Source organism: Pseudopodoces humilis, chromosome 7 (genome assembly GCF_049639895.1).
Source record: "Pseudopodoces humilis isolate 2021_Gansu_Grassland_sample_001 chromosome 7, ASM4963989v1, whole genome shotgun sequence".
NCBI classification, from domain to species: Eukaryota; Metazoa; Chordata; class Aves; order Passeriformes; family Paridae; genus Pseudopodoces; species Pseudopodoces humilis.
The window spans coordinates 8,556,541-8,578,995 of NC_142206.1; the positions used below are offsets into that span (position 1 = coordinate 8,556,541).

General features: G+C 55.9%; 4 protein-coding genes and 1 pseudogene across 6 annotated transcripts in view; 1 reads left to right on the forward strand and 4 right to left on the reverse strand.

Moving 5' to 3' along the window:
- KDM2A (lysine demethylase 2A) overlaps positions 1–9,248 on the reverse strand; it is a 33,751-nt gene extending 24,503 nt beyond the window's left edge. The window contains exons 1-2 of the mRNA XM_005528941.3: positions 9,150–9,248; positions 7,892–7,996 (exon numbers count right to left, since the gene is read on the reverse strand). Of these exons, the coding sequence (XP_005528998.2) occupies positions 7,892–7,933 (42 nt within the window). The 5' untranslated portion in view covers positions 7,934–7,996; positions 9,150–9,248. The remainder of the gene's footprint in view (positions 1–7,891; positions 7,997–9,149) is intronic.
- A 1,141-nt stretch (positions 9,249–10,389) lies between these two features.
- On the reverse strand, positions 10,390–12,539 carry RHOD (ras homolog family member D). Its single transcript, XM_005529081.2, has 5 exons — positions 12,250–12,539; positions 11,638–11,725; positions 11,307–11,416; positions 11,085–11,219; positions 10,390–10,979 (listed from the first exon to the last, which is right to left on the reverse strand). The coding sequence occupies exons 1-5, from the start codon at positions 12,376–12,378 to the stop codon at positions 10,812–10,814; spliced, it is 630 nt and encodes a 209-aa protein (XP_005529138.1). The 5' UTR covers positions 12,379–12,539; the 3' UTR covers positions 10,390–10,811.
- A 1,641-nt stretch (positions 12,540–14,180) lies between these two features.
- LOC102114069 (mas-related G protein-coupled receptor member H-like) lies at positions 14,181–15,098 on the forward strand. The gene has a single exon (XM_005528940.2). It carries the CDS (start codon positions 14,181–14,183, stop codon positions 15,096–15,098), a length of 918 nt encoding a protein of 305 aa, XP_005528997.1.
- A 1,859-nt stretch (positions 15,099–16,957) lies between these two features.
- On the reverse strand, positions 16,958–19,284 carry LOC102107622 (mas-related G protein-coupled receptor member H-like). 3 transcript variants are annotated; one of them, XM_088057887.1, is made up of 3 exons: positions 19,253–19,284; positions 18,509–19,121; positions 16,958–18,262 (listed from the first exon to the last, which is right to left on the reverse strand). In XM_088057887.1, exon 3 carries the CDS (start codon positions 18,153–18,155, stop codon positions 17,223–17,225), a length of 933 nt encoding a protein of 310 aa, XP_087914013.1. In that variant the 5' UTR covers positions 18,156–18,262; positions 18,509–19,121; positions 19,253–19,284; the 3' UTR covers positions 16,958–17,222. The 3 variants fall into 3 exon arrangements, with proteins under 3 accessions (XP_087914013.1, XP_087914014.1, XP_005529137.2); XM_088057888.1 differs by lacking the exon at positions 19,253–19,284 and having other exon boundaries at positions 16,958–17,460; positions 17,791–18,262; positions 18,509–19,182; XM_005529080.3 differs by lacking the exon at positions 19,253–19,284 and having other exon boundaries at positions 18,509–19,182.
- A 373-nt stretch (positions 19,285–19,657) lies between these two features.
- LOC102107439 (mas-related G protein-coupled receptor member H-like) lies at positions 19,658–21,006 on the reverse strand (annotated as a pseudogene).
- Positions 21,007–22,455: the final 1,449 nt, after the last annotated feature.

Consider the following 22,455-nt stretch of genomic DNA (forward strand, 5'->3'; position numbering starts at 1 on the left):
CCCTGCTCCCCCAGATATCCACTTTGGATATCCTAAGATCCACTAAGTCCACTTAGGATCTGAAGAACAGGCACAATCCCCTCAAGAAACCAAAGAAAAGAGGAACAACTGAGCTTAACTCAGGTTTAATGCCCCTCGCCACATCACATTTCTCTCAAAACCTGGAGTGCAGAATAGGCATATCCCACGTGGCACAACCCTGGACAGACTCAAAGCACCAGGCTGAGGAGCAAACAGGATCTACACAAAACTGGAGCCCTTCCAGGCTTCCCAGCTCCAGGAGGGATTCCTATCACGAGCAAAGCTGGCAGCACTTCAGAATGACCGGGGAGAACGCTTTGGTTTGCACTTTTGGGTGACAAAATTGAATGTACATGAGGAGTAACTGGGGAATTGAAGCAAGGCAGGTGGGGAGGGAGCACAGAGGGGCCAAGGAGAGCTCCACAGCTACTTCCAAACCACACACTGACCAGCCACAGCAGCGAAACCACAAGGCAGAGGAACATGCTAGATTAGATCACAGATGGACAGCTCTGGCAGCAGTCCCAAAAAGGAAGCACTGCACCTATGAAAGGATATGGCTCCTCACTCCAGTCACCTGCAGCCTCTGTCACACACAGCCACTGTCCCAATGGGCTTTGATGGCACTGCTAACCCCAAGACTTGCCCATTTCCACCACCAGCCATGGCATCAGGACAAATCTTGCCTGGACTACATGAAAGCCTGGAGAAGCTCTTGAAGGACCATCAAACCCTCCACACCATTTCAAGGCTGAACACTGACCCTCAGTGCTGAAAGCCATCCTTTGATATTCAGCTTTCTCATTTCTGAAGAAGGGGATAAAACCCTTTAAATGACATCCCACCTCCTCCCAATCAGAAGAAATCCAAGGAAAAATCCCTGCATGGAGCCCTTTCCCTGCCAGGTGTCCTCAGCACATGCCCTATGCAGTCAGGTAGATGAGCAGTACCAGCTCTGCTCCTCCTTTTGCTTTGTGCAGGAAGGCAACAGAACCTCCCCCAAATGGAACAAAATAGACCAAATTGCTCCTAAAAAGGTTGTCTTGAAAATGAGACACATTTAATCCATACTCCCAGCACTGAGCCCACACAGACCAGAAGGCAGAGACCCAGGACAAGGGACAGACAGAGCCATATGCACTCAGAGGTGCAGCTGATTGGCTGTAGCACGTCAGCCCTGAGTGACTTCATTCCTTGCTGGGAACCTCTCTGTCTCCAACACACAGAGATCACAGGACTATCTCAGATTTTTTAATCAGGGAAGTGCTCACCCTCCAAATTTCTCAGTGTCTCAACCCAGCTCTGCCAAAACCTGTTGCCAGTTCTGTCCCATCACCCAGCCTGAGTGAGGCTGGACCACAGGAGTACTAGGATAACAAAAACACAGGAAGCTTTGGGGTTTGTACTTCAATTCCTGCTCAGCTGACACTGTTTTTTAAAGGGAACAGCAGCAGCTTGGCTGCATTGCAGGCTATAGGGCTGAAGATGCTCAGTGAGAGGGAAGACAAGCCAGGGCCATTGGGAAGAACACAGACAATGTGGGAATCCAGCTACTAGGAAGGGTATTTCCTCTGGACTCTGTGCTGTTACACCATCCCTGCACACACTCCCTCCCCCTCCCCTTCATAAGGAGCCCAGCACTCGTCCCTTCCTTACTCCAAATGGGGCAAAGGGGCTCAGTGACACATGGAAATATTTATGCACAGCAAATTAAAGACACTGAGGCAGCCTGACCTTAAAGGAGCATGCACTGCCAGCCCTCTTCTTTCCACTTCCAGCTGCCTCAGCTCGAGCCCAAGATTACAGCTCCCAGGAGCCAGGGGTACATGGAAGAACTAGGAGGACTTTTCTCAAATGGTATTTTTCTCCCAAACTCTGTCAGAACTGGCTAAAACACAACGTGACTGTACACTCAGCTCCCAGCTCTGAGCACCAGCATGAACAAAGCCCATGGAGCCCCTTCCCTGACGTAAAAGGGCATGTGGGGGCAGCTTTATTAAAACTCTTTTGTGTACAGAGAAATGGCTAAAATATGGAAAATCCACTACCCTGCAACCCGGAGCAGATCTAAGCCCAAAAACTTCTCTGATTCAAGTTCCTGGAACTTCCAGAGGGATTCAGAATCCCTGGACAGCCAGCTCATTCCTGTTTACTCCCAGTGCTGTTGCTACAGCAACAGAGATGCACAAGCATGGACACAGGAACGGGACCCCGTCCAACAGCTCCATCTCCTCTCGCCCCATCATGGATTCCCAGGATACACTTTGTAACCAGGTTCACCTGAAACACCTCAAGTGGCAGAAAGCAACACCCAGCCAGCTAGGAATATTCCCCACCTGGTTCCCAAGAACTGGGAAAAGAGTTAAACAGGGAGCAGCAGCAGCACAGGGAGTGCAGACCACTGTGGAAAGGGAAGAACAACACTGAAGTTCCTCACAGCCCCCTAAAGGCTCGGCCATCGTTTCCTCCTCTGGAATCAGCAACACTCTTCCCTCAGCAGCAGCACCAGAGATCTCATCCTGAAGGGAACTGCTTCCTTTATGCATTTTCAGAGGACAAGATTAGGGTAGCACCTTGTTTCTTCACCTTCTGAGCACGTCACCACTTTCCCACATGTGCCCTTTCTCCCCCAAACCCAGTCAGTGACCTGTAAATCTGGGTAAAAAGGCACTGGGGGCACAGGGACTGCTTTCCTAACTTGTCAGTGTCACCTCCAGCTGGGATAACACTGGGAAAACTGACTCCTGGTTATTATAGAACATAAATGGAGACTGCAGAGATGGTTTGGTAACTGTAATTCATAGGTACCTTGAAGTGCTCCTGTGGTATTTGGCTCCTTACTTAGTCAGCACTGCAGCTTCCAGGACATACTCAGGGCACAGACAGGCTTGGGACAGTAAGAATCCAGCAGATACCTACCTCCTCCATCCCTCGCTGCTGACAGAGAACAGCATCCACTTGGTTTCAGGGACATATTCTCCCAGGGACCAGCACAGTCATGCATATGGCAGGATCTAAATGCTCACAGGGATTTCTAAAGCTTTCCAAGAATAGCCTTCAGTTGCTGCTAGCTTCCACCAAAGCCCTGCCCAGACCAAATCTGAACAGCCCCTGAATTATTTAGAGCTCATTTATTACACCTGGGTCATTTGGAATGACTCATTTGTAGTGCCTCCAGTTTGAGGCATGTGGGAGAGATTAATTACCCCCCTTGCCCGGGTTCTGTCTAGACTGGGCAGCTGAGGTGTGTCCAACAGACCAGGGACATTTGGCCAGGCTAGGTTTCACACAGGGCACAGAGAAGCTCTGGAAATGAGCTTGGCTTGACAGGAATTGCCAGTGTCACATTTCAAATGCAGGGAAGAGGAGCAGGTGATATACAAACACCCAAATTCTCACCCAGTGCCTGGGGCTTCATCCCATGCTCAATGTCTGCAGGAAGCAACACAGGCAGGGTCACTCCAGCACACTCATATGAGTCCCAAATCAGTGGGAGCAGCCCTGGGAAAGCAAGTATCCAGCAGGACTGGCCTCCATCACCCCCAATACCTGGGGGTGACAAACACCAGCAATCTCCAGGGATCATTACCTGGCAGTGAGCAGCTTTACAGGACAAATAAGAAGTTGGGCTGAACCTGGTGGGATTGCTCCTTGCATCCTACTGTTGGGTTACTGCAAAACATTCAAGATGGAGCAACACAGGGAAGGCAGGGAGCTGCATCCTGCTCACAGCCTGCTCCTCCTGATCACCCTCTCTCAGTTCTGAGGCCACTTATCCCTCAATCTATTCCTATCCTGTGAGAAAAACTGTCACAAATGTCTTGTCAACATGTGTGGGCCTTCCTGGCCCCACGACTTGTGTCCTGCACTGACATCACCCCATCCATCCTGCAGAAAGGATACAGACAAGTTGGAAACCACAAGATTCCAGCTGCTGGGACTCTGGGCACTGGCCAGAGCTGGCAGTGCCATCCCTCAGGCATGGGCTGAGCTGGGGTCACTCCACAGCACACAGGGCTGCAAGGAAAACCTTGTCCTGCACAGACCCCAGGCTTCATCCCCCAGCTGATGGCTCCACATGCTGTTAAGCCTGTATGAGCTCTCCCAGAGGATAGTGTGGACACCGACATGTAAGGGCAGGTTTGGTAACTGCTGTTTAAAGGAGAGGCCTCGCTTCTGGCTGGTAGGGACAGGCAGAGCCTCCTCTCAAATTTCACACAAGGATGTGACCAGAGGGCAGGACAGTGCTAAGGCAAGACACAGATTGCCTCAAGACATGGGACTGAGCACTTTGCTCCCTGGCTCCCCTCTCACCTCCCAAATTCTCCAGCACCCAAAGCAGTTAGGTCTCCTGCTCCACAAGCCCATTTCCCTTCATGGGTGTCATAACACCTCCCACAGCCAAAATAACCCCTGCACCCAGCCAGGGATTGTCACTCGGGGCCAACAGGAGCTGTAGCTCAGCACACAGAGCTCCCAGGGAGGGAGAGGCTCCTCCTCAGGCTCTCTCCAGCAGCAGAGCCAGTTTAAGAGGTTCCTACCCCACCCTTGTCTCCCCATCTCAGACTTCCAGCCCTTTCAGGTTTACTCACTACCCCAGCATAGACAACAGCTGGGATTAGATGCTCCCCCCTGCTGACTTCTATCCAGGGCATGATCCACAATTCCCTGAGGCAGCCTTCACCTCAGGGCCACCAGCTCCTGGGGCATTAGCTGAAGAAGAAAACCTCTTCAACCAGCTCTGCCACCCCAGCAATCCTAACTGGGAACCACACCCTGAGACACTGCTGGGAAGGCTGTGATGAGAAGGATTTGTCCTCTGGATAATGGCACTCCCCTGCTGTGGTCCCAAGCCATTCCGAAGTGATCCAGAGCTGCTGCCCTTCATTTCTCAGCCTGAGCATTGTCACTGCAAGCACACGGCAGCACTGTGGTAATGTGCTAATCCCAGCTTGCAATTCACAGGGCCTTGCTAGTCTCAGTTCACAGCACAGGCCTGCCAAAATGAGCCTTGGAGCAGGGAGGTGAGATTTCCTCACACTTCCAGCACCCAGGAATATGGCAGGACTGCTCTGCAAAAGTGCAGGCAGCCTCTGTGAGCAGCAGGCCAATGGATCTTTTTCTCCAGAGCCTCTAAAGAGTCCAGGCAGCTCACGGGGAGCCCAACAGCCTGGTGTGACATGGGCTGGGTGCAACCACCCAGTGACAGCCAGCAAAGACTTCCAAGTCTCAGAGAGGGACCGTGGCACTGTTAGTGCCAGGGCTGGACTGTCACTCAGGCTCAGGACACAATAGAGCATTTCAGCTCCTCAGTTAAAGGCCTGCAAAACACGCAACTCCAGCTTGAAATGCTGGCACCTCAGCCCAAGCCCCAAGAACAGCCTCGTTAGGGAGCTGGGCAGAACAACATTCACACATAGTTAGCAGGAAACTACTCCACAGTGCCAGCAAGTCCCACCTCCACTGCTCCCAGTCTCTAGGGGAGGAACACGGATATCCCATAACTTGCTCCTCTGTGTCCTCTCCACACTCAGCATCACCCACTGCCTGCGTGAGCCTCCCAGACCTTACCAGGACACAGCCCTCCCCTCGGATTGTCATGGATGGGTGCAAGACATATTCCCAGTGATCCCTGAGTCCAGAGCAACTCACCCAGGCCTGTGTTATCCTGGGAGTCATGGATGCAGAGCCTGAACTAGGAAGCAAGTACAGTTAGGGCAGTGCAACCAATCAAATTGTTATTGTGCCACATAGGCATGTGTGACCCAGCAGAGAATTCCTGCAGGAACATGACTACACCAGAAGCAGAGGTGAATTTCTCCTCCAAACCCAGATGTTTCAACAACACTGATAAATTGATTCAGAAAACAGACACAGGTCAGATTTTTGTTGAAGCAGAGGAAGGCAACATTAGTGCAAACTAAATAAAATAACACAGAACACTCAAGATTTCTGAAAACATGCTCATGAATTTCATATTGTATGAAATTCAGTGTTTTTCTGGATCTTAGAGTTAAGTATCAGAAACAAGGGCACACACTCTGTATCTCAGACTCCAACAATTTCCTCCAAGTCCCGATGGAAACCAGTCAGGAAAAAGATGCTGTCAGTGTGATTACCTGACACACCAGAGAACTAACCTCCTCTACCATCTCAGATGGCACCATCAAACCACACAATTAATTCAGCTCCTTCACCACCATAAGCTATTCTGGTCCAGGCTGTTTGGCTGGTAAGACTGCTATCACACCTGGATTGTTTTTTTTTTAAATACATTTACTTTTTGCTAGTTGAGCCCCAGTCACACACCAGAAACACAGCTGACAGCAGCAGAATCACACTGTACCACCAGCTCACTGCTTCCCTACTTGAAACTTTTCATTTAGGCCTACTAACCCAGCTCCCAATTCCAAGGCATATATGGGATATTCAAGGAAGTCAAATCATACTCTACACAAGAAAAATAGTAATCTTTTAAGAGTCCTTCAGCGAGAGTGTTACTGACACAGGACAAGCGCATAATGAGCTGGAAGTTTCCAGGAAAAGCAAGGCAAGAGGTAGGAGTTAAGCCTCACCCACCACACAGGGGTCATGCCTCCTCCTCTGGGCCTCAGGCCAGCACAGACAACACATGAACACGAGGCCACACAAGTCCAGGTGAGCCTCACCCTGCTGCCCATGTGCGTTCCCAAACCCCTTAAGCACAGAGCTCATCAGCCTGCAGGCATTTATCCAGCTTAGCACATTCTGCTGGAGCCCAGCCCACCCGCACCAGGACACCAACTCCTCTTGATTTTTATTTGAGAAATGATAAGCATTTTTAAACTGACAAGTTCCTGGCTGATAGTCCCCTTCACCTGCCATATCTTTATACAGATGTTTTGGGTTAGTCCTGGATCACTCCCCAGTCAAACCAGCACCTTGAGCTGCATCCTGAACAGTTGTGGGAATAAATATGTCAGGATGAGGGAGGAGGTGGGACTGCTGCTGATGCCAAATTAAAACATCCACCAAAGCACTTGGGAACTTCCTAGAACATTTTGAGGATGAAACTTAATGCCAAGAACCACAGCCTCACACCAAATGATTCCAGAGCATTAAAGGATAAAGATTTACCTTTATGGACAACACACTGAAGGTGAGGGTACAGGTACTGCTGTGACTCAGAGAGGGACTCCACCACTTGCCCCCATGGGAGTTTGTAACTGCCTCACAACAGCACGGGAGACACAGCCGTTTCCCTCCTTTCCTGAAATCCCTGGGAATAACACCTCAGACTCTGAGAGCAGCTGCTCCCAAGCCGTTCCCAGTTACAACCCAATTCCCAGACCATTGATTCATGCAGTCCTAGCAAATAGCAGCACAAACATCAGAGCTCCTGACAGGGCCTGACTGGGACCTGAATGCTGGAACAGCTCCCTTCAAAAGAAAACATTGGGAAGGGACGCAGGCACAGGAAAACTTGAGCTTGAAGCTGGAGCTGGTTCCCCCAGATTTCATAGACACTCAAATCAAGAATGGTAACACACAATATTTCAGGTCCTCTGCTTGCCACAGAAAAAAACCTATTGACACAGAAACTACACTTACACCAGTTTCATGTTCCCATCCCAAAGATCCTGCCCCAGCCTCAGCCTCCAACCCCCCCTTTCCAGAGCTCAGCAGCCAAATTCCCTCCGTTAGGACGAACTTGGTGACACAAAAGGACCCACAAAGCGACCTAAGTCAAGCACGCACCTCTGCACAGGCTGCATCCATTCACCACTTGCCTGTTTTGGTTCTTTAACCCTACTGCTGGGAAAAGCCTTTCCCTTCTCCAGCTGCAACAGAAGCAAGACTAGTATACGATTATTTCAAGGCCACTACTGACCAGTCTTTGGCTGTAACGGATCCGTTCTTCCTCAGGCTCCATCTCCGACTCCTCTGAAGAGAGTGAGAAGGACACGCCAGGACTGCTGTCGTCGTCCTCTTCCTCCTTGGAAGTGAGAGGGAAACAGTGAAGAAGGGCATGGGGACACACACAGCCTTCACTTCCCTTCTCCTTTTGGGGCCAACCCCAGCCTGCTCTGGGGGCTGAGAGAACCCAGTGGATGAGCCCAGTTCAACTTTTAAGGCTCCTATTCTAACTTAGAATAAATGTCAGGGTAAACGGCTTCACCAGCTCTTCTGTAACACAACAGGAGCTGCAGGTCTCCCACCTTGGCTCCACACTACCACCAGCAGATTTGCTTGACCACAGGGGGATAAGAGCCAGGGAAAGTGCTATGAAACCATGACTTCCTCAAAATTACACATTGGAGAGTCAATTTCTCCAAACAACACAATCACTGTCCTTGGGATATCGTGTACTGTGGCACCTGTGGCACAGGACATCTCCCATGATCAGGGAGGGCATACAGGAGCTCTCCTACATACAGCACCCAAGCAGGGAAGCAGTTAGAAATCTAACTCCTGGCTGGAGGAGACCTAAATGCTGAGCTCTCCAAATGTGCCACCTTGTGACACCACACACCAACCTGGGAAAACCTCCCAGGGCGTCAGATGGCACCTACACTTTTTTTTTTAAAGGGACAGAAACCAGCCAAAGCCTGGGTATGGCACGGCTTTGAATCCCCAGGACTATGCCTCAGTCAGGCCCTGGGATCGGGGAAGGGGATCCGCCGCCCCCTGTAGTGTTACAGAACCGCTACGACCACATAGGGAGAACTCGCTCCATCCTGCTCCTTCCCGACCCCCAGCTTCGACAGCAGAGCATTCCCAGTCCCGCCAGCACCTTCGCCACCCCTGCCTCCCTTAGAACCACGGCACCAGGACTCCTGGCTCGGCCGAGAAAGGCACTTTCCCCACATTTGCTGAACTGTGTTTATAAACAACTGGACAACCGGAGCGCAGCGCTCCCAACCCGACGCGGGGGAGGGGGCCACCCCCGGCCCGCCAGGCCACCCCAGCCCGCCCCCGCCGGGGCAGGACGGGAGGCGGGAGGGAGGGAGGGTCCCCGGGGAGCTGTCAGCCGGCACCCGCCGCCCCCTCCCCAACTTCCCAACGCGGCCTCCCGGGGAGACCCGCCCGGCCGCGCTCCGGGGGCCCGCACAAACTCGGGGGTCGCCGGGGACCCCCGCGGTGCTCACCAGGTCTCTCCTGCGCCTTTGTCCCCTTCTGCCGCCGGTACGGGGGGGGAACAGAACAGACGGAGGAGGAGGAACCCCCCGGTCAGCAGCGATCGCGCCCCGGACCCGCCGCGCCCCCGGACCCGCCGCTCACGGCGCGGGCAGCGGGCGCTGACAGCCCCGCCCGCCGCCCCCCGCCGCCGCGGCCCGCGTCCCCCCGCCACCGCCGCCGCCGCCGCCTCCACCACCACCGCACCCCCCCCGCCTCTGAGTGCCGGGGCACCGCCGGCGCAGCCCGCCCGGCCCCGTCCGTGCGGCGCCCCCCCGACGCCGCCGCCCCCCGGCCGGGACGCGGTTCCCCCTCCTCACACAGGAGCCGCCGCCGCCATTTTGAACCCGTCAGAGCCTCACATACACACCGACGCCGCGCGCACGCGCCGCACGCACGCCCCCCCCACCCCCGCCCGCGCGTCGCGCGTGCGCCGCGCGCTCCCCAGCCCGGCCCCGCCCCGCCCCGCCGCGCGCGCGCGCGGCTCGGGGCTGACCACGCCCACAGCCCATCAGACCACGCCCCTCCCGTGAACGCGCCCCTCCGCCGTGTGGCCACGCCCCCGGCGGGGGTGGGGGCTGGAGAGGGGGAGCCCCGGTGGGATTTTGGGGGGGGTTCTGGCCCAACGCGCCCCGCCGTGAGGCCCCTCGGTGTCCCCGCGGGCTTGGCCGCTGCCCGCACGGCTGTGCATGCACGCCTGTATGGGGGTCTGAATGCAGGTACCTACGTGCAATCCCATAACTATATACAGCTCGTTAGTTATATACTATAGGTATTAACAACGTTTTTATAAACTATATATGGCTATATAGGTAGTTATAACCTAACTATATGCAGTGATATATATAACAAATATAGTGATATGGATGGTAATAAGTTAGCTATATAGTTACATATACATTATATATTAATATGTATAAAAAAGCACATATATATAACTACACATATAGGGTGTACATATATATATATACACACATATATATAACTATACATATAAAGGGTATGCCTACGGACCTGTATGTGCAGCACACACCTGGACACATGCTCACACACACCTCAACCCAAAATCAGCAGTTGATCTCATCCACCCTGGGCCCCTGGCAGGACCCCATGCCCCCAATACCCACCTCATGTCCCCGACACCCACCCAGAGTCCCAATGCCCCCAGACCATGCAGGGGCTGCTCCTGCCCCAGGGACCGTGTCACACTGATGAGTTTTGTGTCACTTTAATGGCAGACGGTCACCCCACAGTCACCCTCCGGCGCTGGCCTGCCAGCAGGAAGGGGAACCCCCAGATCAGTCCTCTGCTCCCAGAGCCCTGCTGGCAGGGCCATACATGGTGGGACAGGATGCTGGGATTCCTGGTGGGACAGGACATGGTGCTCTCTGGTGGGACAGGGACATGCTGGGATCCCTGATGGGAAAGGGCAGGACTCTGGGATCAAGGCGTGACAGTTCATGCCAGGGATGCTTTCCTGCCGTCACCCCATGGTGACCAGCGGTGCCAGCCCAGGGTCAGGAGGGTGGCAGTGGCATTCTGGTGGCAGAGGCAGAGGTGTGGCAGCAGCCACGGTGCGGTCGGAGCCTGGGTACAGCAGGAGATCTCGGGGGGGCTGTGCCAAGCCAGGGGGCTCAGAGGAACACGCAGAACCTCCTGGGTCTCGTTTTGCGCTGCCGCCGGCGGGCAGCACTGATGGCTGCACTGCAGGCTGTCACAAAGATGTTCCCGACGTTATCCTGGTACCTGGCTGAACATTCCATGTAGGACACGGCACGGACCTGCCGGGCCATGGCCTCTCCCTGAGGGGACACACAGAGTCAGACCCCCCGGGACCCTGCTGTCACGCTATCCCGTGCTGGGAGCCATCCCTGTCCCGTCCTGTCCCACGGGGAGATGACACCCACCTGGTGGCGGGAGATGGGCTCCATCCGTCTGTCCTTCAGCTTCTGCAGCACCTCCTGGTCCTGCCGCAGGTCTGTCTTGCAGCCCACCAGCAGCACTGGGACCCCCTTGCAGAAATGGTTCACCTCCGGGTACCACTGTGTGGGGACATGTCACCCAGGGATGGGCATGTGTCACCCAGGGCTGGGGACAGGGGACAGGCAGCACCCCCGGGGCTGCATCACCTTTGTTAGGATGTTGTCAAAGCTGTTGGAGTCGGTGACATCAAAGCACATGAGGACAACGTTGGCATCTGAGTAGGACAGAGGGCGAAGCCTGTCATAGTCTTCCTGTCCTGCCAGGTGGAGAAGGAAACCATTACATGCCAGCCTGGGACCATGGCAGTGACATTTGTGGGGATGGTTGTGGGTTAACCCCCCCTCTCCCATGGTCATGGCCTGGGGACATCCCTCCAAGGCAAGACCACGTGTGTGGGACACCCTGAAACGCCCAGGTGGGAGAGTCGGGGGCACAACTGCCTGCCCTGTTCCCACCTGTCCTGCCCTCCTGTCCCACCTGCTGTGTCCCACAGGTGGATCTTCACGGGCTTGCCAGAAACCTGGAGGGACGCTGTGTACTTCTCGAACACGGTGGGGACGTAGACCTGGCAGGGGACAGGGAGGGTGTGATTCAGATCACACAGGCAGCCGTGGGGGCCAGCAATGGAGGGGACCCCAGTGAGGATCGAATAGGGCATAGGGAAGGAAGTAGGGAGTGGGAAAAAGTGGTTCCCCCCTGGGGCAGTGGCATGGGAAACACCCTTGTCCCCCATCCCAGGGCACTCCAGAGAGTCATGGATGCCCCAGGAGGACCTGGGGATTCAGGACAGGAGTTCTGGGGTCTCTGTGGCTGCACCCCTTCCCTCCACTCCCTGAGTCCCTTATGTGCCCTGACTGAGAGACAAACCCTGCTCCCCACCCTGTGACCCCCAAAGAGAGGCAGAGGTGTCACAGACCCCCATCAGCCCCAGGCTGGGCCACCCCCTGTCCCCCTGTCCCCCTGTCCCCCTGTCCCCATACCCCGCTGCCGCCACCGTGTCCATCCCATTGCACGTCCACCGCCCTTTGCCCTCCGCCGCTCCCGCACGGGGACAGTCGCCCACCCACCAGGGGACAGGGATTCCGGTACCTTGGGAAAGTCCCCCCTGGCGAAGGCCACCAGCAGCGACGTCTTCCCGCAGCCACCATCCCCCACGATGACAGCCTTGACCTCGGTTTCGGGGGCTCCTGGGCTCTGCCCCTCGCGCTCCCGCTGCATGGGGGTGTCCGGTGAGGCCACGGAGCCCGTGTGGCCTCGGCGGAGACAGGGATGGGGACAGGGAGGCGAGAAGCACCCGCCCGGTCCAGGGTGCGGCTGTCACCCGCTCGCCGGGCCCGCCCGCCGCGGGGCTGGGGCCGCGGTGGTGACAGCGGCCGGGGCACACGTACAGGTGTCCTGGCACACAGGTGACCTTCTCCCGGCAGGTCCTCGCATTGCACAAGCGTCACACTGCCACCTGCATGTCCTGCCTGCCTGTGTCATGCTCCCTCGCACTCCTGCCCGCTGCCTGTGACACACTCCTATTCCCGTCCCACTCCCCATCCCAAACCCGCTCATGCACTCTCCGTGCAGATCCCCCTGCACAGCTCAGCCCCCACACCCCTGGGATGGGACCCCTGTGCCCTCCCCGACGCCCCACTCCCGCCTCCGAGCCTGGGATTTATTGCCCTGAGCATCCGCGGGAGGCAAAGTCCAGGGGTGGAGGGAGGCACGGCGGGGGGGGGGGGGGGTGACTCACTGCCCTGGCCCCGCTGCCGCTGCCACCCCTGCTGTCACACCCGTGCTGTGCCATGCTGAGCCCTGCCCTGCCACGAGTCTCTGTCCCCAGCGCCCAGCTCAGCAGCACCTGGGTGAGGGGGCAGCCACCAGCCCCCTGTCTTCCCCTAGTGATTCCAACACAGGCTATGACACCCCGCTTTGCTTGGGAACATGCCATCCCAGCAGTGATGTCCCCCATCACAATGTTTGGATGTCCCCAAGACCCTCTCCCATCCAGTATGTGCCCTCTTCTGCCACCCCAAAACTTTGCTGGGGTTGAATGGGTGCTTCTGGAGGGATGTGGGATCCTGTGTGCTGTCCCCTGCTGTCCCTTCATCTGCCACCAGCCTCTCCAGGCTCTCTCGGTGGGTACCAGCCGGTCCAAGAGGGCTCTGGAGCCCCCTGACCAGTTGGAGTGAATCCAAAGTGATTCACATCAGACAACAGATTCCAAATTCTCACCCAGGCCTGATGCAGGATGAAGTCGGAGGTGAGGAGTTCTCATGCTGGGAGGCTGGGAGGCAAATGCACGCAGTAATGAACAATCTCAGAAGGATGCCAGCATCGGGGCAGGATGGGGAGAGGAGGCTGGAGCACCATCAAACAATTAGGAAGGTGGCAATTACTAGTCTAATGAGACATCAGGTTGAATCCTAAAAGCATCAAGATTCTTTCACAGCAAGATGTAACTGCTGCAGTGCTTGTCCTCTGGGGTATTCGCCTGGACAAAACATTTCCTTTCCCGCAAGACCAACAGAATTTTGACGGGAGAAGAGGCAGCCTGTGTGCAGCTGCCCAGTGCTCTCAGTGCCTGATCCGTGATTGTGCAGAAATGCCCTCAAAAACAGCTTTATTTGGGGACAAATAGGCTACTTGGAGCTTCTGAGGACGTGGAGACCCCAGTTTTCCTCACTGGAGAAGACTGTGGCGAGGAGCACCGGAGGGAGGGAGTGTGCCCTGCTCAGATACACCAACAGCTTGGCCCCAAGGAAAGGTAGGGGGTTGAGACCAGAGTCCAGCCCTGGGCGCTGCTTGTGTCTCCCTTGATGTCCCCAAAGCCCCTCTCACCAGTCCTCAATCAGGATGACTGGATTGATCCAACCCTCCCTCTGCCCTCACCTCACCCCTAGTCATCCCATAGCCCCCTGTCCCCAGCCCTGATGTGCCACCTCACCAGAACCCCTCTCCCTGTCACATCCCCTAGGGTCCTACTAATGCCCCTCTGCTCTGACCACAGCTGGGGACCTCATCCCACCTTCCACATGGAGCTGACCCAGATGTCCCCACCTCCCTCATCTCCTGTGATTGACACCGAAGGAGATGATTCCTGTGGGATCAATGTCACCGATGTGGCCATGGACGGTGTCACGCTGTTCATCTGCCTCTATGGGCTGGCTGGGAATGGGGCTGTCCTCTGGCTCCTCGGGTTCCACATCCGCAGGAACCTCATCACCGTCTATATCCTCAACCTGGCAGTTGCTGACTTCACCTTCCTTCTCTTCATGTTCCCCTACTCCCTTCTCTACCTGCTGGATGACGTGTCCTGCTCCACTCTCGTGTCCCTGAAGTACCTGAGGTCCCTTCTCCTGCTGTCCCTGTTCTCCTACAACATGGGGCTGTACCTGCTGACAGCCATCAGCATTGAGAGGTGTGGCTCGATTCTCTTTCCCCTCTGGTACCGCTGCCACCGTCCCAAGCGCCTGTCATGGGTGGTGTGTGCCCTGCTCTGGGCATTGTCCATCGCTGTCATTGCCATGGTGACTTCCCTGTGCCTGTCACACGAGCACGAGCACTGCCAGGTGGCTCTCATCTCCATGTACGCCCTCAGCTTCCTCATCTTTGCTCCACCCATGGTCATCTCCAATGTGATCCTCTTCATCAAGGTGCAATGTGGCTCCAAGAGACGTCAGCCTAAGAGGCTCTATATCGTTATCTTCCTCACTGTGCTCTTCTTCCTCACCTTTGGAGTGCCCCTCAGCCTCTGGAATTTCCTGCAGCAGCTCAACCATACCGTTGTGTCCTCCCAGGTGGTTTTCCTGCTCGCCTGCATCAACAGCAGCATCAACCCCTTCATCTACTTCTTGGTGGGGAGCTGCTGGAGGCACTGCTCCATTGTGTCCCTCCAGGTTGCCTTCCAGAGGGTCTTTGAGGAGACAGGGATCACCATAACCTCCAGCTGAGAGGCCACTGTGGTCCCACCAGCCATGCTGCCCACGCCGGCTTCATGCTCAGCTGCCCATCCTTGCTCCCAGCCAGGCCTGCAGGTCATCTTCCTGTGAGTCAGGATGCATCCAAAAGCTTTTCCCACCCCTTTTCCCATTCCACTGATCCATGTTGTTGTGTCCATCCCCGTCCCTATCCCTATCCCTATCCCTATCCCTATCCCTATCCCTATCCCTATCCCTATCCCTGTCCCTGTCCCTGTCCCTGTCCCTGTCCCTGTCCCTGTCCCTGTCCCTATCCCTATCTCTATCGCATTCCATTCCTATCTGCCTTCCCACCCCAGTCCTATCCCCAAACCACCCTCATATCAGCTCCCCTTCCCTGTTGCCTGTACCTATCCAACCCCCATGCTGGTCCCCATCCCTATCTCTGTCCCATTCTCCATCCCATCGCATCCCATCGCATCCCATCGCATCCCATCGCATCCCATCCCATCGCATCCCATCCCATCCCATCCCATCCCATCCCATCCCATCCCATCCCATCCCATCCCATCCCATCCCATCCCATCCCATCCCATCCCATCCCATCCCATCCCATCCCATCCCATCCCATCCCCATCCCATCCCATCCCATCCCATCCCATCCCATCCCATCCCATCCCATCCCATCCCATCCCATCCCATCCCATCCCATCCCATCCCATCCCATCCCATCCCATCCCATCCCATCCCATCCCATCCCATCCCATCCCATCCCATCCCATCTCATCCCGCCCGCTTCCCAGCACGCGTCCGCTCCGAGCACGGCCCGTCGGGCTCTGCTGCCCTCCGGTGGGAATATTTGGGATTGCCGGCAGCCAGATCCTTCCTGATCGCCTCTGACATCCCAGATCCCTCCCAGGGGACACCTTCTACCCTGACAGCCCCGCTCCTGCCCCGGTCCCCCCGGGATCCCCTGCAGTGTCTCCACTCCTGGCCATTCCACGCTCCTCCGCCCCAATAAACGCTGCTGGATCCATCCCGCTGTCGCCTCTTATCCCTCTCCAAGGGTTGCTGGGGGGCGGGACACGGCGGGGGAAGCTCTGAAGGGGGATCTCCCAGAGGAACAGTCCCCAAAAACCGTATGAGGCAGCCCGGGGTGAGCAGCCCCGGGGGAGGGACTGGAGCCTGAGGCATGGGTCTAGGAGGGATGGGAAGGACGGGAGGTGGGTGGGCTGCATGGGGGAGTGGAGTGGGGGGGTTGTGGGGCAGGTTTGGGACGGTGTTGGACGTAGTGGGAAGGTGTGAGATGTGGTGGGACTCGTGGTAATGTGTGGGATGTGGTGGGGCTGGAGAAAAGGTGTGGGGTGTGGTGACCCCAGCCAAGGCACAGGGAGGTGGGTGATGCTCCGCGGGGCCCCCGGTGACAAACACGGATGTCACCCTGCTCCTGGAAGGGGGTGGCCGTGCTGAGGACCGCGGCTTCCTCCTCTCCTTGCTGCTGCACCATCCGAGCCTGCTGAGGGTGCGGCTGAAGGAAGTGGAGAGGAAGAATTTCTGAAGGCAGAGCCCTTTGCACCTGGCTCACAAAATTAAAAATTCAAGATCTTTGGGGAGATCTCTGCTGTGACACTCTCGGGGCCGTCGCGGGGGGAATGCCGAGCCCCTGGGCCATCCTGTCTGTGCCGGCTGTGCCGGTGCCAGCCCAGCTCTGGGCACTCGGGATCGTGGTTGCTCCAGGGAGCACAAGCCATGGCTGTGTCCCCTCCCTCCAGCCACAGTCCCGGCTGGCAGCAGGAACCAGAGGAAGCTGGGAAGTGCGGGCAGAGAGGGCCAAGGCAGCTCAGCATTAACGAAGCTATTTATTGATATCAGACCACAGTGGGATGCAGGAACCAGGTGCCAGGGGGATTTTGGTACCACAGCCGTGTTGGGAAGGGTCCATTTGGGGAAATAGTGTTCTAGGAGGTGTGAGAGAGGAGGAAATGTGCTCCCTGCAGAGCATCCCTCCCACACGGCCCTCGGCAGTGCCCCTGCTCCCTTCTCCTGCGGGATTACAGCACCACAGAGAGGGTGATCCTGTGGATATTTATTAATCCGGTGGCTCAAGTAAACCCTCAGCCTCTGTGCCAAGGTCCTTCAGCAGAGCAGTGGAAGGGATCAACAGGCTGGGTTGGCTGTGTCCCTGGTGGCTTCATTGATGTGGGCAGTGTTTTCTTCTGGCTCCTCAAAGATCCTCTGGAGGGAGAGCCGGAGGGACTCCAAGGAGCAGCACCTCCAGCACCTCCCTGCCAAGAAGTAGATGAAAGGGTTGATGGTGCTGTGGATGCAGGTGAGCAGGAAAACCACCTGGGAGGACACAGTGGTGTAGCCGAACTGCTGCAGGAAATTGGAGAGGCTGAGTGGGAGAGCAAAGAGAAGGAAGAAGAGCACAACAATGAAAGTAACAGTGTTGAGTCTCTTGGGTTGCTGCTGCTGGGAGCCACACTTGATCTTAGTGAGGAGGACTGTGCTGGAAATGACCATGGCTGGGGCAAAGAGGAAGAGGTTGAGGGCATACATGGAGATGAGAGCCACCTGGCAGTGCTCGTGCTCATGTGACAGGCACAGGGAAGTCACCATGGCAATGACAGTGATGGACAATGCCCAGAGCAGGGCACACACCACCCATGACAGGCGCTTGGGACGGTGGCAGTGGTACCAGAATGGGTAGAGGATGGATATACACCTGTCAATGCTGATGGCTGTCAGCAGGTACAGCCCCAGGTTGTAGGAGAACAGCAGGAGTGGGAAAAGAGCCCTCAGGAACACCAGGGGCATGATAGTGGAGCAGGACAATTCCTCCTTCAGGTAGAGCAGAGTGGAAGGGACCACAAAGTGGAGGAAGGTGAAGTTGGCAAAGGCCAGGTTGATGGCATAAAAGGTGGTGGGGTTCCTTTGGAGAAGGCAGATGACAGCCCCGTTCCCGACCAGCCCACAGAGGCAGATGAGCAGTGTCACACTGTCTATGGCCACATCAGTGACATCAGTCTCACAGAGATTGTCTCCCTCGGTGGGTGAGGCAGGAGGTGGGAACACAGTGGTCACTTCCATGGATGGGTGCTGGGCAGGCAGTGGGATGTGGCCCCTGGCTGTGGTCAGAGCGGATGGGGGTCAGTGGTTGGAGGGTCCAGGGATGGACCACACGACTCAGCAGGACCCTGCAATGGGAAGGATTCAGTGGAGAGAAGTCAGATATGCAGGGGAAGAGGGTGGTGGAAATGGTGGGGTGGGAAAGGGAGGTGGGAGGGTTGGGACGTTCAGCAGGAGATATGGAAGGGAAGCGCGGGGCAGGAGTGGGAGGAGCTGGGGAGGGCCCTGCGGTCACCGGGAGAGGGTGGCAGGAACAGAGCAGCTGCTGGAGGAGAGGAAGGTGGCACTGGGAGAAAGGAAAACATTCCACTGACCTGTTCACTGTGGGGCAGCAGCAGGCAAAGGGGGTCTGTCCAGATCAGCAGCACTTCCTGGTACTTCTTGCTTCTTTGGGATCCATATCCTAAAGCGGCTCCTCCCAGGTCAGTAACATGAAGGAGAAAGTGCCCGGATCACCAGGAGCTTCCCATTCCCGTTCTGCTGGCTCTCTCTGTGCCCTGTCCCGGTGTTGCTCCCCAAGGCTTGGTTGAGTCACAGGGGAGTCGGAAATTGCATCTTTGGCTACGTCAGAGCTCCACTTCTACAGAGTCATTTGTCATGATTTTTTGGGGGTTTTGTCCACTAAGGAAGTGGCTTTTGCCAGACGCTCCACAAACAGAATTTTGCAATTAGCTCATCATTTCCTGCAGATTAGAAACATTCCACTTCCCTGCAGAATGTCCCATTCTCCAACTGCCTTCCCTCTCTCGACAGCTTCTGCCATTCCTCCTTTCTCCTCCCTGAGGGGTCACGGTCCCTCCAGCAGCAGAGGGATGCTGGTGGCACTGGAATGCTGGCAGTGCTGGCAGTGCTGATGAAGCAGCTGGGTTCTTGTCAGAAGCATTTCGCATTCTGGGAAGAGCTCCGGGATCATTGCCAAATCCTGCCCTGGGCCCAAGGACGCTCAGCTAAGCTTCCTCGCCATATTCCAATCCCATTCTCGTCCCGACTCCCCTTTCCTGCTGCCTGTCCCCATCCCATCCTCATCCCTGCTCCCCCCCCCCGCTCTCCATCCTCACCACAGGGGAGGCGGCGGCTCCCCTGCTCCGAGCGTGGCCTGCTGTCTTCCAGTGTTCTTTGCTGTCCTCCAGTGGGGAGATTTGGAATCGGCACCATCCAGACCCCTTCCTACCCTCTCCTGACCCTTCCAGACTCCTCCGACACCCCAGACCCCCCTCCCTCTGGGCCACCTTTCTCCTCCAACAGCCCTGCCCCGCTCCACCCGGACCCCCGGCAGCGTCTGCTCCTCCTGGCCATGGTGCTCTAGGAGCCGGGAGGGAGGAGGAAAGCCCAGCTCCCCTGTGCTCCCCTCAGAGCATCCCTCCCACGTGCCGCTGCTCCCTTCTCCTGCAGGATTACACCGCGATAGTGTTCCAAATGAGTGTGTGTGATCGCTAAAAGAACCACCCCCAAGGGCATCACTAAAAGAGACGTTTAATATTAAGCGACAGCGAAACGGAGCTCATTGGCCAGGTTCGCTCCAGCGCTGACCAGACAGGCACAACAAAGAAAAAAACTTTACAAAGAAAATCCAGTCAATGAAACAAGAAATATGAACGCGTGTGTGGACGCAGACAAACAGTCACTGCAAGGTCCCTGAGAAAAATTCCCCTCAAAGGCAGTGTAATGCTCACACTGGATGCCTTTGCAGCTGCTCGCCGGCAGAGGGTCGAGCCTCGAGGAGTAGAGGGATCCGCCCAGGATCGGTGGGAGTTCAAGGATCCTCCGAGTGCAGCAAATGGGAGAGTTCCTGGCTCAGGTGATTCAAGGAATCCCTCAGCCACTGTCCCGGGGTCCTTCAGCAGAGCAGTGGAAGGGATCACAGACTCAGAACGCTGTGCCCATGGTGGCATCATTGCTGGGGGCAGTGTTCTCTTCCGGCTCCCCAAAGACACTGTGAAGGGCCTTCCTTAGGGACTGCATGGAGAAATGCCTCCTGCAGCTCTCCATGAAGCAGTCCCTCCTCCAGCTCCCCACCAAGAAGTAGATGAAGGGTTTGATGCTGCTTGTGATGCAGGTGAGCAGGAAAACCACCTGGGAGAACAGTGTAGCCGAGCTGCTGCAGGAAATTGCAGAGGCTGAGGGGGAGAGCAAAGAGGAGGAAGAAGAGCACAGTGAAGAGGATAACAATGTCAAGTCTCTTGGGTTGCTGCTGATGGGGGTCAGACTTGACCTTAATGAAGAGGACTGTGCTGGAAATGACCATGGCTGGGGCAAAGAGCAGGAGGTTGAGGGCGTCCATGGAGATGTGAGCTCCCTGGCAGTGCTCGTGCTCCTGGCAGAGGCACAGAGAGGTAACTGTGACAATGAAACCGATGCACAGGGCCCATAACAGGACATTCACCACTTCCAAAAGGCGCTGGGAACAATGCCTGTGGTAGCAGAGAGGGCAGAGGATGGACGTGCACCTGTAGATGCTGACTGCCGTCAGCAGGAACAGCCCCAGGTTGTAGGGGAGCAGTGACAGCAGGAAAAGTATCCTCAAGTAAGTCAGGGGCATGATGCTGGAGCAGGACATGTTCTCCAGCAGGTAAAGCAGGGTGGAGGGGACCATGAGGAGGAGGAAGAGGAAGTCAGCAAAGGCTAGGTCGAAGATGTAGAGTGTGATGGAGTTTCTGTGGAGGACGAAGAGGATAGCCCCATTCCCAGCCACACCACAGAGGCAGATGAGCAGCATGACACTGTCTACAGCCATACTGGTGACATCAATCTCACAGAGATCGTCTCTTTCTGTGGGTGAGGTGGGAGGTGGGGACACGGTGCTCACCTCCATGGATGGGCACTGGGCAGGCAGTGGGATGTGGCCCCTGGCTGTGGTCAGAGTGGATGGGAGTCAGTGGTTGAAGGATCCAGGAATGGACCATGCAGCTCCTCAGCAGCTCCCTGCAGCGGGAAGGATTCAGTGGAGAGAAATGAGATGTGCAGGGGAGGAGGGTGGTGGAAATTGTGGGCTGAGAGGGGGAGGTGGGAGGGTTGGGCTATTTGGCAGGGCATTGATAAAGAACATAACGAATGAACAATTTCAACTCTCCTGAAGTTGTTCAAAGACCAAGTGGCCAAAAAGATAAAAGGATGTAAAGGCAGGCACACAGGATGATAAATGTGGCTGCAGCCAGGGGAGAAGCAGATTAGGAGGCCTGCAGTGGTTTTGGGACAAGAAGCAACTGCACATGGCCAAAGGCAAAGTTCAAGGCAAGGTTACCTTTAATATCACAACGTTCAGTGAATAGGACAATCAGAGACCCCTCTTAAAGATCCTCCAGGGTCATGAAAGGACTTCCAGTAGGAGGAGGACACATGGAAATTAATTTTAGGAAAACGATATTTATGTATTAGGTAAGAAAAACTTTTGAATGATTATGTGTGGTTATAATGGATAACCCTCTGTTGCAAAGTTGTAAAGCATTATATTACAGCTCTGTTTACTGTTGTAAAGTATTACCACACACAGAACAAGGAGAGATCCTTCTGTGTGTCCTGCTTACTCATGCCTCCTATTGTGTGAGAAAGTTTATTTTGCCTGATTTTGGTATCACTCCCCAGTCCCCATCGCCAGCATTCTCTATCGCATCGCATCGCATCGCATCGCATCGCATCGCATCGCATCGCATCCCATCGCATCCCATCCCATCCCATCCCATCCCATCCCATCCCATCCCATCCCATCCCATCCCATCCCATCCCATCCCATCCCATCCCATCCCATGGCTGCTCCCCGGCTTGAAGCACTGCTTGTTGGGCTCAGCTGCTCTCCAAGTGTGACATTTGGGATCAAGAGCATCCAGACCCTTCCAGACCCCTCCTGACCCCTCTGACATGCCCAGACCCCCCCAGGGCTGCCTTCCTCCTGCCAGCCCAGCTCCTGCCCCGTGCCACCTGGGACCAGGGACATCTCTGCTGTGACACTCTTGGAGCAGTCATGGGGGAATGCTGAGCCCTTGGACCATCCTGTCCATGCACGTCCTGATCGTGGTTGCTCCAGGGAGCACAAGCCATGGCTGTGTCCCCTCCCTCCAGCCACAGTCCCGGCTGGCAGCAGGAACCAGAGGAAGCTGGGAAGTGCGGGCAGAGGGGGCCAAGGCATCTCAGCATTAACAAAGCTGTTTATTGATATCAGACCACAGTGGGATGCAGGAACCAGGTGCCAGGGGGATTTTGGTACCACAGCCACGTGGGGCACAATCCATTTGGGGAAATAGTGCTCTAGGAGGTGTGAGGGAGG

Excerpts from the sequence above, each read along its gene's own strand:
- RHOD (XM_005529081.2), bottom strand. The coding sequence starts at position 12,378 with ATGCAGCGGGAGCGCGAGGGGCAGAGCCCAGGAGCCCCCGAAACCGAG. Across the intron at positions 11,417-11,637 it reads CCACCTGTGGGACACAGCAG|GACAGGAAGACTATGACAGG; the intron begins GTGGGACAGGAG and ends TCCACCTGGCAG. Across the intron at positions 11,220-11,306 it reads TTGACAACATCCTAACAAAG|TGGTACCCGGAGGTGAACCA; the intron begins GTGATGCAGCCC and ends GTCCCCACACAG.
- LOC102114069 (XM_005528940.2), top strand. The coding sequence starts at position 14,181 with ATGGAGCTGACCCAGATGTCCCCACCTCCCTCATCTCCTGTGATTGAC.
- LOC102107622 (XM_088057887.1), bottom strand. The coding sequence starts at position 18,155 with ATGGAAGTGACCACTGTGTTCCCACCTCCTGCCTCACCCACCGAGGGA.